This window comes from Lethenteron reissneri, chromosome 27 (genome assembly GCF_015708825.2).
Source record: "Lethenteron reissneri isolate LAM-NWPU_2019-01 chromosome 27, ASM1570882v1, whole genome shotgun sequence".
In the NCBI taxonomy this organism is placed as follows: Eukaryota; Metazoa; Chordata; class Hyperoartia; order Petromyzontiformes; family Petromyzontidae; genus Lethenteron; species Lethenteron reissneri.
The window spans coordinates 18,553,475-18,571,321 of record NC_083805.1 but is presented as its reverse complement, the minus strand read 5'-3'; the positions used below and the strand labels follow the sequence as shown (position 1 = coordinate 18,571,321).

The 17,847-nt window shown below is 45.0% G+C and overlaps 1 protein-coding gene across 3 annotated transcripts in view; it reads right to left on the bottom strand.

Annotated features, from left to right (window-relative positions):
- Positions 1-9,800: 9,800 nt before the first annotated feature.
- The window catches only part of LOC133348681 (uncharacterized), a 41,330-nt gene continuing 33,283 nt past the window's right edge, over positions 9,801-17,847 (bottom strand). For all 3 annotated transcript variants that reach the window (XM_061561626.1, XM_061561625.1, XM_061561627.1), the window contains one exon: positions 9,801-15,887. In XM_061561626.1, the coding sequence (XP_061417610.1) occupies positions 15,796-15,887 (92 nt within the window). In that variant the 3' untranslated portion in view covers positions 9,801-15,795. The remainder of the gene's footprint in view (positions 15,888-17,847) is intronic.

The following is a 17,847-nucleotide window of genomic DNA, read 5'->3' as shown; positions in this document are numbered from 1 at the left end:
TACAGCAAATCTAGCTGTGACGGTCCCACCTGATGACGGAGACTTGTGTTGCCTCCGAAATGTCGTGATTTTTTAAAAATGTATTTCTATTATTACTTTTATTAATTTTAATTTCATTTTTTTACCTACGTGACTTTACCGAAAAAACTAAGAGTATGAACCCTATACCATACATACACACACCCTATACCATACATACGCAGAGCCTGCATCGAACACAGCCTGCACCACACGTACACCGCCCGCACCGCACTATACACCACACACTACGCCATACAATCCACAGTGCACAAGCTACATTACACCACACAATACACCACACGCGACTAAACACGATACAGTAAGACACACTATGCTGTACTGCACACTATTGTGCATAGTCCATTACATTAAAATCGAACAATGCACACGTAAACACATATAGACACGAACACACGCAGACCGATACACACACACAGGCACGATGACACAAAAATGCAGATACAAATAAGACAGATGTAGAAAGACTCAGGACACCGACGTCGGATACGAGGACCTTTATTTTAGCACTCCGACTCACAAGCCTCCTGCCACCATTCCCCCCCTTCCGTCTCCCCTTTCTCGACCCTCTCCTTTACTCCTTGTCCCCCCTCCTCTTCCTCCATCAACCCCATCTCTCTGCCCCCCCCCCCACCGACTCCCCACTGTCTCCTCCCCCTTTTCCACTTTCCCGCTCTTTTGAGTTTGAACCAAGCTGACCAATCCTAGTTCAGTATTTCCTCTGGCACCTCCCCGGGTTAGGCCCGCCCTCTGATATTGAAAGACTCCTCCCTCTCTCCCTGTTCCCGAGATGTACTCCTGTCCAAGGATACTATCCTTACACAGATACTGTACGCAGGCTCACATGTTGGCTCACATGCACGCGGAACAAAAAAAAGGCCCGAGAAATCGCCAAGGAAAACGTTCAACAATAATCAATGCTATATTAACGCACACTAAAAAAAACACCTAGACATATATATACCCACGGATTAAGATTCGCGTATAGCCCACACCAGACTACGAGCACCTACATTCACACACACATTTTCACACCAGAAACACAAATCTGACTACTACAAAGACAAAGATCCCCCATATAGCCTTAATGGACTGTTGGAACAAGTCCTTTTAGCGAGGGGTTGGGTGGCCAGCGCCACACTCAACCACCACTATCACCACTACCACCATTACCACCACTACCAAGCAGCGCAACCAGCATCATCACCACCACCATCACCTCCACTACCCCCATCATCACCATCAGAAACCATCACCTCCACCGCTGACATCATCACAAACACCAATACCTCCACCACCACCCTCCATTTCCACCGTCCCCCATCGCTCACCTGGCTGACCAGGTAGACCGAGTGGTGCACCTCCTGTCTCTTGAGCATGGGGGCAGCTGCTTGAGTAGCAGTGCCAGGTGGCGTTCGGAATGGAATCACCACGGCAACGCGCTGCTGGGACCACTCAGCCCTCAGGGTGGTAGCTGCCCTCAGGTCTCACCAAGCGGTTAGCATGGGACACCGTCTCCAGGCTGAGAGTCGAGGAGACCTGGGCATTCATGGGACCCATTGTGTGGGTGTGAGTAGGTGTGTATCGGGGTGTGTGTTGGTGTGGATATTTTTTTCCAAAAAAATATCCCTACATCTCTGCTTCATTGACCTGGTCAAGGCCCTTGGTACCATCAGTAGGCCTGGGCTCTGGGTTGTTCTTCGTGCTTTCAGAGTCTCTGACTTTGCTCACAATCGTTAAGGAACTTCATGATGGTGAGCAGGCCCGGGTAAAACTACGTGGCCGGGAGTCCGAGCCATTTCCTGCTCACCTTGGGGTGCAAGAGGGATATCCTCTGGCTCCTACATTATTTGACATATATTTCGACCACGTAGTTCGTGAAGCCTTTGATGGTTGTAACAGAGAAATCTACATCTGGTACAGATACAATGGGAGGCTGATCGATGTCCAGGTGTGATCAAGGGATGGCTCCCTATTGGTCAACGATGTTGTGTATGTGATCTGGTGATTGCTGCTCACTCAGAGGAAGCGTTGGAGGTGCTGCTGCTGAACCTGGAGTGTACCACTAAGAGGTGGGGCCTTACCATCAGCCCCACCAAAACTAAGCACCTGCCTGGGTATTTGGTGCCATCAGATACTCCACCCCGACAACTCCCAATTGGTGATGGGGTAGTTAAGGAGAGAGTGGAGAGTTTTCCATACCTGGGCAGCGTGATCATGACCAGCTCCAGTTTGACAATGGAGGTCTCACTCCTAATAAGTTGAGAGGCTGCGCAACACTGTGAAAGCTAGCTGGTCTGTCACTCCACACGAAGCTTCGGGTTTTCTCGGCCATGGTCATGCCCTCCCGTCTGTACGGTTATGAAACGTCGACCCCACTAATGGAACATCTTTGCCGGTTATAAACATTCGGCTCACCTGCCTACGATCCATCCTGGAATTAACCAAGCTGGATTGTGTGAGGAACTCAAAATACTTGAAATATCTGGAAAAAGTCACATTGGTAAGCTCCTCCAGCAGGCAAGGATGCGTTGGCTTGGTCATGTAGGCCCGCATGCCCAGTCACTGAATGCTTATACAGCTTTTGTTCAGCTAGATAGAGGGGGCTAAATGGGCGCGACTTGGGCTCGAGAAGAGATGGAGTGAAATGGTACAGGAGGATGTGGAGCTGAGCGGACTTGCCGATGACTGGTACCAGCGGTGTCAAGATAGGCCTCTGTGGAGGAGGTTCGTGAAGGATGCTACTGGGCAGTTGGAGGCAGTCGACCTCCAACAACAACGGAGGGCAGAGGAGCGACGTTCACAACCCACAGCAAATTGGCACAGTAGGAGGCACAGGTGGTCCATCGGCCAGTCATTTCAGTCAGTCAGCCCATGGCACCTGGGTCTGCCCCGTGACTTCCTTCCAGCAGGCGTTCGACACTTTTCACGGCCTTAACATGCACGTAGCCTAGCACAAGTGCCGTAGTGACGTCACTGCAACTTATTGGCGAATGGCGGTTGTTGTTGTTGATGGGGAGGTGAGTTGATGTGCTTGGGGAGCGGTAGTGTAAGCGGATTTACGTGCTCCGCTACGTTCCTGGCAACCCGGGTTCGATTCCCGCTCACGGCTAACACCAATGACGTTTATCTGAACTGGTCCTGGGCCTCCCTTAGTCCGACTCGGTCTCAAATAAGTTCCTAGTGAGGTGTGTAAAGATCGCGACTAGGGAGATAAAGGCGCTGGGCGTGGTGCTGGCCATGCCCGGCCCCTCGTGTGCCATGCTGTCCTTTATAGGTGCTAACTAATAGCACTTGCCGCAGCTTTCTTTAAGGTTATCGAAGGGATTTTTATTTTTGTAAGTGTGTGTGTAGGTGGCACAGTGGGGAGGACAGCAAGTTGGTGCAGCTGCCAGTCATCTCAATCTACCCATGGGTCTGTCCCGTAATCTCCTGCCAGTAGCGAGCCTTCAACACGTCACGTGGCCTTAAGGTGCACCTAACCTAACACAAGCTCCGTGGTGACATCATTGCCACTTAATGGTAAACAGAGGCTGTTGTTTTTTTTACATGTGTGTAGGTGTGTGATGTTGATACCGCTGATGATGTTGGTGATGGTGCTGCTGATAATAATGCCGATGTTGCGACTAATAATGATGCTGCTGCTGATGATGATGCTGGTTACACGAGGTGGGTGGAAGGTTCGGGCACATTCCGCTCATTGCGCTCAGAGGCGTAGCTAGGATATTTTGCACCCGGGGACGAACTATAAAATTGGCGCCCCCCCTCTCCCCCCCCCCCCCCCCCCCGTTTAATCACATTTTCCTATTACATCGAATAAGGAATAACAATTTTAATTAAACATTGTATTTAAAGAAGCAAATGTATAGAAATTATATTACATGGCTCACTCAGTCACTGTCATAGACTGGTTGACATAGTCTACAAAAGATACATTTTTCTTGATTTCACTGTCGCAAACTGGTCAATCACGTAATCAAAATCTGTTTTTTTCCAATGTTTCTCTTTCAACGCTAAGAAGAGCAAGATCGCTGAGACGATCTTGTCCCATTGAAGCACGCAAATACGACAAAATAAGTTTCAATTTGCTCACAGCTTGCAATTGAAACTGCTATTGTTAATCAAATTTGCAGTGAAATTCGCAAATTCGGAAATATGTCGTCTCCATAAAACAAAATAAAACCAAGAAGATCCAAATGAGTGTCTGGTAGAACTTAATTCTGGTTACTGAGCAGCATTTTGGAATCTCCAATTTCTGTTAAAAGTTCGTGGCCATTGATGTCGGTGTCATAAAAATTTCCAAAATCTGTGCAATTTCGACGAATTGCATCGACATCTGTGTCGGATAGAAGAGTTTTGACGTCCAGCAGAAATCTAAATTTTGTGTTCAGGTCTTTTAGTCGTAAAAACCGTGTTGACATCTCCTGTTGAAGTCGATAAAATACGCTCTTCATAACGCGCACAAGTTTTTTCTTCTGCTGAAAGTCCTGCATCTCTTGCTAGTTCTCCTGGCATCTTCCGACGTCGCCTAATTCTTCTGTCCACATCTATCCCCCAGGCTGTGCATCTTGTTTTGGCGTTTTCTACAGCAACTTGGCTCAAATCATCACGAAGCTTGACAAATTCATGCTCCAAAGATTCAAGATCAGTTGCTGCTTCCTTGAAATTCATAGTAGGATCCTGTAAGCGCTTCTGAACACGATAAATTTTTCCAAGAATGACATTCCAGAAATGTAATAAAACTATGAAGTTAAAATTTAATACGCATGCCTGTAACTGTTCTGCATCACTTCTGGTTTCAGGCGTCATAGTTACGTCCTCCGATAATTTGTCTAGCAGCCCTACTAGTTCATCCAGTCCTTCATAGATAGCTTTAACAGCTTCTGATCGTGCACTCCAGCGTGTTTCAGGCCGTCGTAGTTTCCGCCACCAAGAAACAGGCCAGTGACTAAGGCTGAAAGACTGCGCCTGTCTGTTGTTTGGGACGTTCTTCCATGTAAGTTCTTAATAGGCGCGCGTGCCAAAATGTAATTACATGACATGTAGGCTGTGTGTGGCGGGAGATATCAACTTTTAGATTGAGGTGTAGATTTGTGCAGTAGTTTCAGGCTGCCGCGCCCGCCGCAATAAGTTATAATGTAACGTTGTAAGCCTCATTTTGGCGCCCCTTTATCTTGGCGCCCGGGGACATATGTACCCCCCTGCCCCCCCCAAGCTACGCCTCTGATTGCGCTCTTCCCATTGCGCATTTCTGCACTGCCACAACCACTGCTCCTCTGTGCCAGGGCGCGAACTGGTTCAGCCGAGGTCCCAAGCCAATTCGTCATCAGCATCATCGTCCGAACCTCGTCCTTCCCTCCTACGCCAGGCATCTCCTGCCCCCCCCCCCCCACCCTGTCCACGCACTTGGAGCTAAACAGCGAGGAAGAGGAGGCAGAGGAAGACATAGAGGCGACTTCTCCGAACCATGAGTTATGCAAGCTGCAGCGCGCAGAACACGGTGAAGAGTTTCATGATGAATCTGAGCGGCGAGGAAGGGACAACGGTCATGGTCCTGAGTGCGGGAGACAGGGGGAGGGGGAAATTAGCGGGTGGGTGTGAGTCAGTGTGGGAAGTTGTGTATGTATATTGAACTTCTTTCGCACCGTACATCGCCAACCATGCCAGTAGGAGGTGCGGGGGAAGCACAACAAACTAAACACCAAAAAACACTCGCCTCCACCTATAGAAAAGTAGCCACCCTAGATACGATTAACGTTGCACTTTACAGGAAGTTGGGGCCTCTGTCCTGATGCAGCTGAAGACAGCCCTAGACACAGCTCTTTTGTTAGGAAGCCTTCCCCATTCCATGAGCGAACCTAGGTTAACGGTCTTCCATAAACCGGGTTCCCCAGAATACACGCTGGGCAGCTATCGGCCAATTTGCCCAAAACTCTGGTGGCGTACTCTGGTCTAACACCGTTTGACACTCGGCTCGAAAAAAAGCTGTCTCTGGTGTGGACCAATCAGTTTCAAATACAATGCATATATTATCAGAGTATATATTGTTTTTGCATTCTGACCACAAATATTGTGGTTAATGCAGACGTGATTCCTTGTAAAAGGTTTCAGTTTGGTGTTTTAACATCTTAACACCTGTTTTGTTGCCATAAAACAGGGGAAAACCTATTCTTGTCTGGTGGAAAGACTAGAGAAGATTCTCCAATCCATTATAGATAAGGCCCAGACAGGTTTTTTTTAGAACAGGGACTCAGCTGAACATATCAGGGTCTTAGTCAATGCTGTAGAGCTAGCCACAAGAAATAACTTCCCTGCATGGTAGACATGTAAAAGGCGTTCGACAGAGTGGAAAGGGCATTGTTTTTACGGGAAATGGACAAATTCGGGTTCCCCTCCCAATTCACAGATGTGTGTGGGCTTATTTTACACAGACCCGATGGCCTCGGTTGTAACAAATGGAATGTTTCATAACGTTGCGCTGGAGAGAGGAACGAGGCAGGGGTCCCCCTCCACCTGCTGTTCCTTAGCCTCACAATGGACTTTGGCTGAGAGCACTAGGACGAACCACTCAATCATGGGTGTGGCATATGGTACGGTTGAGAATAAAATAAACCTCTATGTGGACGATGTTTTAATTACTGTATGTTTAGGAAACCGGAAACATCAAACCCCGCCATCTTATGCATCGTGGTGGACAACAGGAAGGCATCAGGATATAAATTAAACTCTGAAAAATCCGAGGTAATGGCCCTTTTCTTTAGTTACTCCTAAAACCCAGGAAGACTTGATGCTCTTCAAGTGGTCCTCATCACACGTTAAATACCTCGGAGTTATAGTTCCCTCCTCACTGAGCCAGCTCCGAAATAATTACCCCCCTGCTTCATGAAGTCACTGCCTCGCTGGCCGCCTGAATCGACGTCCCCCTCTCTTTTCACAACAGGGCACACTTTATTAAAATTATGATTCTTCCAAAGATACTGTACCTGTTTGCGAATGATGCCGACACAGATCCCCAGGACTTTTTTTTTAAGTCGCTAAATTCCAGAATCTCCTCCTTTATTTAGAACTGCAAGTTATCTCGTATAGGACACTCCCTTCTCACTCAACCAGCAGATTAGGGTCTATAGGCCTCCCGAACTTCCAGAAATAGCATTAAGCTGTGGGCCTTTACAATGTGAAGGGATAGCTCGACCTGAAAAAGTGAGGGATTGTGAAAAGCTGGGAGGAGGAATCGGTCAAGCCGTTCTCCCTAGAGGGGTATGCTCTAGCCAGAAATAAAGATAGACCATGAGGAATTCAGCCACTATGGTCAGTTGCCTCGACACGAACAGGTTGCAAGGACCGCAAAGTTCCCTTTCAGTCCCACTACATAGAGCATCGACACTCTGGGGTACCCCATCATTAAAGGTGGGGGATAAGGTCATAAAATAGATAACTGGAGGGAGGCTGGCATGGAAAGAGTTGAGCATCTATTGTACACGGACGGTTGGGTACTGTCTTTTGATGGATTGCGGGCCTCCTATGACATCCCCCATTCTCAAATTTTTTGACATCTCCAAATCAGAGACGCTATAACAAACTCTGCCGACAGAAAACGGGACGCATGGACTCACTCATTTGCTGATTAGAGACATCTAAGGTTTACTATATACTGTCTAAGGTCTTTCGACTTTGGGTAGAGGGATGCTCCGCCAGTAGATGAGTAACCAAGAAGCTGTGGAACAGGTTTGTGCCCAATGAGATAACGCTGTAGATTTGGTTAGAGATCTGGTGAACCCCGAAATCTGGCCAAGAGCCCTACTACTTTGGTTAATCCAGTTTGAATTTATACACGGAGCATCCCTGACAAATTAGAAAAGGGCGAAGTTTACGGAGAGCTCGCCTGACTGCCCACAATGCACACCGGGCACGATACAAACACATTTTCACACGTTTTGGTACTGCCCAGATGTTTTGAAACTCTACTTGGACATTGTATAAGCTATTTCAACAACATATGAAGCACACATCTTTCTCCAACGGTCGAAGAAATCCTGTGGGTTCAGGAACCAGATATGGTGATGAAACGTGACTAGGCATGGAGTATCTGAGCCAAAAGTAACGGAAAAGGAGAAAGAATTCGAGGATAGGTGGTCCCCTTTCATGGCGAGTTTAAAATAAGCCTGTTTAATTGGTGAGCCGAGATATTGGGACCAGAGAAGAGGGGTTCCCTCCCCTCTCAGCAGATAAAAGAGAGTGGAACTCGGTAACGCTCAAACGTTCCTTCTTCCCTTCCTCTGCCCTTTCTCCCGTTTCCCCTCACTGATACTCTAAACGTTCCTCATTAGTTTGGTTATACAGTACTTCCTTACCTCCACCCCCCCCTCCACATTTAAAATGTTGATGGACTCACTCAACTTGGGCAGCGCCCCCCCCCCTTCCAACAACTTCCTTCCCCCTTCTCTTGTATAGAGCTCAGTTGCGTCGGGACGGCTCTTCGCGACTGTTCACTCATGGACTTGATTTGCACGACGGGTTATAACGGGCTCGTGTTCTTTTAAATAAAAGCCTAATAATAAAAAAAATAACTGTTTGTGTTTACTTTGTTGTCCTTCCCTCTGCACCTCCGATTAGCACGGTTGGCTGGTGCAAAATAAGTTCAACATACATAAATACGTGTCAAAGCATTGAGTAGGCAGTTAAATCCTGGGTTTAAATCCAGACATCCACCTGTGATTAAACCAGCTTCTTCAGTGCCAGTGAGTTCATGGTCTCAGCCCAGTCATTAACAATAATGCAAAACAATCCATCGAATTAAATTGGTTAAATAATGTGATGGATGACGACGTGTTGGAAAGGGGGGGGGGGGGAATGAGGATAAAGATTAAAACTTAATCTCGGAGGTAGTTATATGACATCTGTTTATACAGGCAATTGCTTGGTCTGACAATTGGTTCATTTGGGCTGTATAATGTTGTGCTGTGTACGGTGGGAGGTGCTAAGTATTGCCATCTTGGTGTGCTGTCTGGTTTTAAGATTTGTCCATTATTTTTTTTTGTCGGTGTTTTGTGCCGAGTTCTGTCACTTGAGTTTGACAATCGGCTTGAGAGTTCATCACGTTAAGGTGGTGCTTAAGTGATTGTTGAAGATGCACAATGGTTGTGAAACGGTTAATTTCCTGTAAAACTGTCGTGGTTAAGCGTCGTGTTGAGCTAAAGTTGGAATTACAACTTTGCTCAACATTTTCGTTAGTTTATCATTGATATACTTGTTTTAGTTGGTAAATATAACTTGAGATAATTGATTTCAGGATGTGCATGTATGGAGCGTTCGTTGGTAATGTGTTGGATGGCTTGGACTTCAGCACAAACACGGAGTGAACGAATGGGGTAAATAAATAATCAAATCAATGGGGAAGCAACGGGAGCGATGCACTTTTAAAACTACATTGAAAACGTATTTCTTTAGAACTGCTTTTTGTGTTTAGTTGTTGTCCTTCCCCCTGCACCTCCGATTATCACGGTTGGATACGTACGGTGTGAAAGAAGTTCAACACACATATATACATAGGCTGACACAGAGGATTACACTGTGAGTGACCACATGGTGTATTTGTCCCGTTACACTACACTGATAAAACAATGCGGACAAAATTCGAGGAAAATGCATAAATTATTTCATAAACAAAAATTATCATAGAATTACAACTTTCAAACCAATGTTATCCCCACCCATTAATTGCTTCCAACTGGAAAACTTGTTTGCAGAAAATAACGAATTAAGCTCTTGGATGGTGTGTCCTCTAAACTCCATGATAATTCAGTGGTTGGGTGCCCCTGTGTATACATTTTCCTTGCAAACAGAAATTTCCACAAATGCCGCTTTATAGCTTGTAATGTTGATTTAAAACATGTGTTTTTCACAACAAAAACCATGATCCATGTAAGTTTTGGTTTAGGCCACATATTAGTTTATTCCAAAAAGCTTGTAATGTTGTTTGAATTTCATTATAAAATATAGTACAATAAAACCCTTTCTATCCGCGAGGGTTACGTTTTTAATCTTGGCAGTTTCACTAGATTCTGCGCGCACCTCCCCAGTGTCGGTGGTCTGACTACGTATGCTCGTAAATACTGGAGTCCGGCGAGTCGCAAATAGGAATTAGTATACATTTAGTAACTTGCGAATCATCAAAACTCAAGAATCCAGAACTCGCGAATAGAGAAGGGTCACTGTACTGATGCCACTACAAAAAACAGGCATTTTTGGAACATACAATGCAATGCAAGTAGCGAATGTGCAGTGCAGTACTACAATGGGATTACCCGATTCGTTATGGTTCTGCGTAACGTAAAGATGCAGCAAGCAACACATCACTATTGTCTTGCGCGGTGTTGAATGTGTTTACATCAAGAGTGTGATTTTCTTCATAAAAAATATTCGTGGTCACCAAAAAATTACCATTATATGCAGGGCATGGTATATCCGCCAACGTTATTTTGAGAATACACGTACGCTGGAATTGGTCAACATTAAATATTGTGCATTTACCACACATACACACAGAACATTCTGTATAGTGGCATCAGTGGCGCACTTTCAACAGAATACACCCAAAATACACATACCGTAAATCGCATAGTTGAATTTACCTAACGTTAACATCTCCAGGTACAAACCTTTATAGCCACATACGTTGAAATATAATAACGTTAAAATGTTAATTCCCCCAAAATGTAGAGGTGCCCAAGTTATAAAATGTCGGTTTTCCACTGTTTGTAATCTATATATATAAAATCGTGAATGTCTGTCTGTCCGTCTGTGTGTGTGTGTGTGTGGATTTCGGACCATACGCACTTTCATTGGACGGCGGTTGCCCCTGGCAACGGCTAGCGACGCCTTCGCCGCTTTCATTGGACCTGGCAACGGCTAGCCACGCCTTCGCCAAGGGCTGCAGTTTCATTGGACGGCGGTTGCCCCTGCCAACGGCTAGCCACGCCTTCGCCACTTTCATAGGCTCCGTAAATAATTAAATAATAGCCCCGTAGAAGGGAAGTAATAAAATAATAAAAATAAAACATAATAAAACAATTCTCACTCTGTCTTGGAGAAGTCAATGTCATGTGAGCCCACTGAATTGTAACAGTGATCTGCCACGGCTGAGGTGTTTGTCCTACCGTGTTTCAGGTCTGCCTTATGTTCACGGATGCGGTCCGAGACATGTCGTTTGGTTTCTCCAATGTAACTGCTACCACAGAGGCAACTTAGTTTGTAGACGCCAGGGTACTGTATGTCTGGAACCACATCTTTTACAGACGGGACCAGATCACGGATTTTATGTACTGTGTTGAATCGGACCTGGATCTTGTGTTTAATCAGGATTTTGGAGATCTTTTTTGTGACCCCAGCAATGTAGGGTAAGGTGATGGTCTTGAAAGGCTCCTCAACAGGATCCTTCTTGATGGTTGGAGTGATGGCTTTGCGGATTGTGTAGTCGGAGTAACCATTAGCCTTAAGAGCTTGGCGTACGTGTTTGAGTTCACTGGAAATGTGTTCATGGTCGGAGATGCATTGGGCTCTATGATATAGAGTCTTGATGAGGGAATTCTTCTGGGATGGATGGTGGTGGGAATCCGGTTTTAGATAAGCATCCGTGTGGGTGGCTTTCCTGTAGACAGAATGGCTCATTGAACCATCAGGTCTCCTTTTGATTAGGACATCCAAAAAGGGTAGCTTGCCATCATTTTCGACTTCCATGGTGAATCTGATGGCTGGGTGTATGGAATTGATGTGGTCGAGAAATTGGTCTAGAGTAGGCCGGCCATGTGGCCAGATGACAAAAGTGTCGTCTACGTACCTCTTCCATAAGGTCGGGCGTAGAGTGGCAGTCTGGATGGCGTCCGTCTCAAATTTCTCCATGAAGATGTTGGCTACAACCGGAGATAGGGGGGAGCCCATTGGGGTGCCCTCAATTTGCTTGTAGAAGGTTCCATTCCAGGTGAAGTATGTATTGGTTAAGCAGTGTCTCACCAGGGGGGGTACCCCAGCATTCAGTCCTTGATGAACCAAGTCTTCAATGATTGCGATGGTGTCAGGCACAGGCACCTTGGTGAACAAGGAAACCACATCGAAACTGACAAGCAGGTCGTCTGGGGACAGGGCAATCCCCTTGATTGTCGATACCAGGTCAGTAGAGTTTAGTACTGCAGAGGTGGTTTTTCCAGTGAAAGGCCGTAGGATTTCGGACAAAAAACGAGCCAGTTTGTAAGTGGGGGAGTTGATAGTAGAGACAATGGGACGAAGAGGTGTATCTTCTTTATGTATCTTTGAGAATTGTTTTATTATGTTTTATTTTTATTATTTTATTACTTCCCTTCTACGTGACTTTACCGAAAGAACCAAGAAGATGAATCCCTGCAGTCACGAAAGCTTTAAATCGAAATTTAAATAATAGCCATTACACAGTATTGTTGGCGCGCTGAGGTGGGGGGGGGAAGGAACGCCACCCGTACCCTGCCTCTGCCGGGTGGCCAATTTTGGCGAGGCCGCAGGCTCTGCACGCTACTAGGCCTCGACACCCACCACGCCACTCTGAGGTAAATTCATCAAAGTTTTTCCTACTCTTCACTCCACCCCCACCACAATGTGTGCAATTAATATTACTTTTAAACCCAACGCGCCAACAATCGATTACTTAAATGTTCACTGTACAAATAGTCACTAAGCTGGGTCAGCGTACTGCCAGTCTATCATGTACACTGTAGCCTGCTTATTAAGCTCGGTGAGCGTACTGCCACTCTATCATGTACACTCTAGCCTGCTTATGAAGCTGACTGCGTGTACTGGCAGTCTATAATGTGGACTGTAGCCTGGTTATTATAATCGATTCTTTATATGTTCTTTGTACAAATAGTCATTATGCTGCTTGAGCGACCCCAGTTCGATTCCAACTCACGCCCACCACCGCTGACGATTATTTGAAACGGACCTGGCCCTCCCCTAGGTCCACTCAGCCTCAAACGCGTAACTGCTGTCGTGTGTGAACATCGTCACTGGGGAGACAAATGGGCGGCCGGGCATCGTGGATCCAAGTCCCGGGCGAAGCCGGGTCATGTGTATGTGTGTATGTGTTTATGTGTATGTCTGTGTGTCTCTATGTATGTGTGTATGTATGTATGTGTTTGTGTGTATGTGTGTGTGTATGTATGTGGGTTTTTTTCTATGTCTTTATGTGTATGTCTGCGTGTCTGTATGTATGTGTGTATGAACGTGTGTGCATGTGCTTGTGTGTATGTATGTGTGTGTCTATGTATGTGTGTGTATGTCTTTCTGTGTATGTATGTGTGTATATGTATGTGTGTTATGTGTCTGTCTGTGTGTCTGCATGTATGTGTGTGTATGTGTTTGTATGTGTTTGTGTGTTTACGCTCGCATTACACAAATGTGTTGCAGGTCTAAGGCGTTCCTTGCGCAGCATTGCCGCTTTATTATTTCAGTCGTTTACTGCCGTACGCACCCTGAAAGTCGTGTGTCTGCAGCAAGCGCGTGTATGTGTACCTATGGACGCGCGCGCGTGTGTTGTGTAGGGGGAACGGTAGTGTAGTGCTTAGCGTGCTGTCTGTGTCTGTGTGTGTGTGTCTGTGTGTGTCTCTGTGTGTGTGCGTGTGTGGTGTGTGGGGAGCGGTAGTGTAGTGGTTAGCGTGCTGTCTGTGTGTCTGTGTGTGTGTGTGTCTGTCTGTGTGTGTCTGCGTGTGTGTCTGTGTGTGTGTCTGTGCGTGTGTGGTGTGTGAGGAGCGGTGGGTGTAGTGGTTAACGCTACGCTGCGCTACAAACCCGGCGAACCGAGTTCCATTCCCGCTCACGGCCACCACCGGTGACGATTATTTGAACCTCCCCTAGGTCGACTCAGCCTCAAACGAGTAACTGGTGTGGCGTATTAACATCGCCACTGGGGAGACAAAGGCGGCCGTGCGTGAGTGGTGAGGGAGGGAGAGTGGTGAGGGAGGGAGAGTGGTGAGGGAGGGAGAGTGGTGAGGGAGGGACTCAGCCGCAAAACGAGTAACTGCTGTAGCGTATTAACATCGCCACTGGGGAGACAAAGGCGGCCGGCCGTGGTGGATACAAGTCCCGGGCGAAGCCGGGTAGTACAGCTAGTGTATACATAAAACAACGATTTTAAAAGTATAATTGCAAGTCAATGTCTACTGAAATCTCATGAGAATGTCTGTGCGTTATGTAACTTCTGCAGTTAACGCAGGAATCCCACATTTAGAGCTTTCGAGCTCACTGGCACCCTCTTGCAGGAATAGAGGTAACTGAACTGTATTTCCCTACTACACCTTAGTCTAAGATGACAAAAAACATGCTGCACATTTTTAAAATTATTTAAGTATCGTTTTGCCTCCTGCGATTAGGCTGAAGCCTAATGCATATCACAGTTTAATACTTTTCCATGGTTTTACATTTATTTCCTCTGGAAATGTGAATACAGAAGCAACTTTATCAAATTATTTCAAAGGCAATTGCGTGCAGACTTTATCAGTCAAACCAGCATACATCACTGTAGTGTGACGTTACGTCACAGCTCGATATGATTGAGTTTGCGTGGCGTCGGCATAGCCAATCGCAGTGGTGGTATTGCTGTCCATTGTCTGAATTTCCATACTAGTACAAAGGTGGGCTGTACGTTGTTGCGGTAAAGACAAATAAAGATCAGGACTTTAAATTGACGACGTTAATTGCAAATGCACGTTATTTACGCGGTACATCTGCTGGGGACGTTTAGAGAAAACAAAGCATTAATGCAAAACAATATGTTGATCTGTTGGAGGTTATAATAGAGGCAACAATATATAATAGATTACCTACTTTGCCATATGGATAAGAAAAATGGATGGTTGATCTTGGAAATGTAACAATATTTGAAAGGTGTGCAAAGAAATACAAATGTAACTATTTATTTAAAAAATGTATGATATCAGGTAAGTGCCACTGAGCTGTACAGCTCTTTTTAGAAGCAACCTGGTCACCAATAATCACTCGACGAAGTAGATTATCACATGGAAATGTAAAGCAGCGAAATACTTTAAACGTGTGACGTTGATTCAAAATGTGGAGAGGAAAACCGGAGGACTCGGAGGAAAATCCACGAGACCTCGGGGAGAACACACAAACTGAAAATATACAGTATATACAGTATATTTGGAGTTTGAATGTTTCTCTCTCCTCCACATTTATAAGCATGCGTTTAAAGTTTTTGGCTGCTGTAAATCTTCATGTGATAAACCATTTCGTTGGGCCATCATTTGTTATAGCCAGGTTGCTTCTAAAAAAAGAGATAAATAGCTCTGTGGGCCTTAGCTGGTAAAAAAAAAGTAGTTTTTAGTTTTACACAGGCGTCAGGGTCGCCATAAAGCCAACAACCTATTGTATACAAGGCGAGGTACATCTCCCAGCCACCGTAGCGCCCTGGAGAGGGTTAATAAAGTGCGCTTGGAATATGGAGCCTTTGTGGAAAGATATGTTAGTCAGCGGTCGAAGTTAATGGTGGAGACGGAATGATGAATTCAACTCGTAAGCGTCAGCCTCATGGGTTGTTGAATTGCGAAATCATGAGATGTAGCTATGGATTGGAAAGTCCTTCACCTACAAGTGCGCAGATCATGGCTGCGCAGATCAATTATGATGATTCATCAGCCGTGGAAACTCTCTTTTGGTCTTCACTGGGGTCTTGTGAACGAGTGGGTAATTGTAGTGCTATTGAAGGATTCTTTGTCATTAAAAATGAAACGCAGGCTCATGATAACAACTTGCTGGATTTGCCAGAGGTTCATCGTGCGAAATTGGAGAACCTGGTGAAAATGGAAGCCCTGCAACACAGAGACAAAAACATGAAAATAATCAGATTCATTACATTTAAATGCATGAGACGTGGGTTCGATCCCGACCCTGATGCCGGCTGTATATTTAAAGTTTGCATGTTCCCCCCATGGTTGCATGGATTTTCTCCGGGTTCTCCGGTTTTACCCTCCACATTTAGAAACATGCTTTTAGAGTATTTGGCTGCTATAAATATCCACATGATGAGCCACTTCATTCAGTTATAAGTTGTGGCCAGGTCGCTTCTAAAAAAGAGATAAATAGCTCAGTGGTCCTTTACGTGGTAAAACATAAATAGTTTACAGTTCAGTTTATACCTAGCTCACTGAGAGATTTCTACTTTAAGTCTGCTGCCCCTATAGTTGGAACTTCATTGCCATAACCATCCGTGCAGTTGACTCCCTTGCCTATGACTGACTGCCAAATATGAAACAAATGTCCACCGTTTCTGTACAACATATTCAGATTGTGTTCATAATTATATAGTTTTGTAAAACTACATTAACATAGCGTAATGGGTCTGTAGTAGGATAACTATGAGAAGGAAAAAAAAGAAAGCAAATTATTTTCAAATCTGTGTTAAGAGAAGGTGATAGGTCTGACACACAGGCTCAACAATTTTGAAATTCCAATTTACGGGTCCCACGTGGGGACACATAACCCTCACCTCTTGTACTTTCTCATTAAATCACCAATTACATCGGCATTGGATTCCTATGATATCCTGCATCATGTGCAATTAACTATGTTACATATGCATGTTGACATGATTTCGCACCATACAGAGATAACCACGCGAATCGGAGGTGCGGGGGGAAGGACAACAAACTAAACACAAAAAGCAGTTCTAAAGAAATACGTTTTCAATTTAGTTTTAAAAGCGCATAGCTCCAGTAGCTTTCTAATGTCGGAAGGCGGAGCGTTCCAGATGGCCGCAGCAGCGCATCTAAAAGTGCACGATGTGGTGACCATTTTTATACAATGGCTAACCACAAGTCACTGCGATGGTTTATGCTCCTTGACGACAGTATACACAGTACATGGTAAGTTTATGTTACAGATCAGCGTTGTATGTGGTCGCGCTAAGTGAGGTCCGCGTATAGATTAACACGCCCGTGCATTGCTCATGCGTGGGAAATGGTTTTAAAAGCAATTTCTATTAAAAAAAAGGTAGAAAAGCTACACATTTCTAAACAAACCTGACACATGTCGATGACAGATTATTATTTTTGCGCTGAACGTGCGCAAAAAAAATTCAATGGGATCAAAATCATTGTGATTTGAACTGGCTCCCTGTAAAGTACAAAATCGACTTGAAGATTCTGCTTCTCACGTTTAAGGCATTCAATGGGCTGGCTCCTAAATATCTCGCCGATCTGCTCAAGTTTTATAAACCACTGCGAAAACTTAGATCAGCTGATTTTGGTCCACTACTCATCAGTCCAAGGACAAGACTGTCATGTTCTATTGGAGATGGAGCCTCCCGGAGCCAGGCTTCGTAATTGTGGAATCCTCTTCCTCGGGTCCAGGATTACATCTTAAAACTCACCTATTTGTACAACAGGCTTTTCCAGTAACTTTATATTATAACATACTATGTTGGTGTCTAATTGGATTACTCTGTAAGTATTATAATTCGTAGCTCCTCATTGTATTGTAATTGCGAATGTAGTCATTGATATTGCTATAAGCTTTCTAGTTCGCTGATATTTTATCTACACTTTTGAGTGTAGTTTAACTTTAATTTACAGCGCTTTGAGATACTTAAAAATGAAAGGCGTGTTATAAAATAGAGGTTATTATACTCTTTGGTTCTTTTGGTATAAAATAATACCTACGTGACTTGATCTAAAGAACCAAAGAGTATGGATTCCTGCAGTTATGAAAGCTTCAAATCAAGATAGAGGTTATTATATTTATTATTGTACCATGAGGTCATATGTTGCAAAA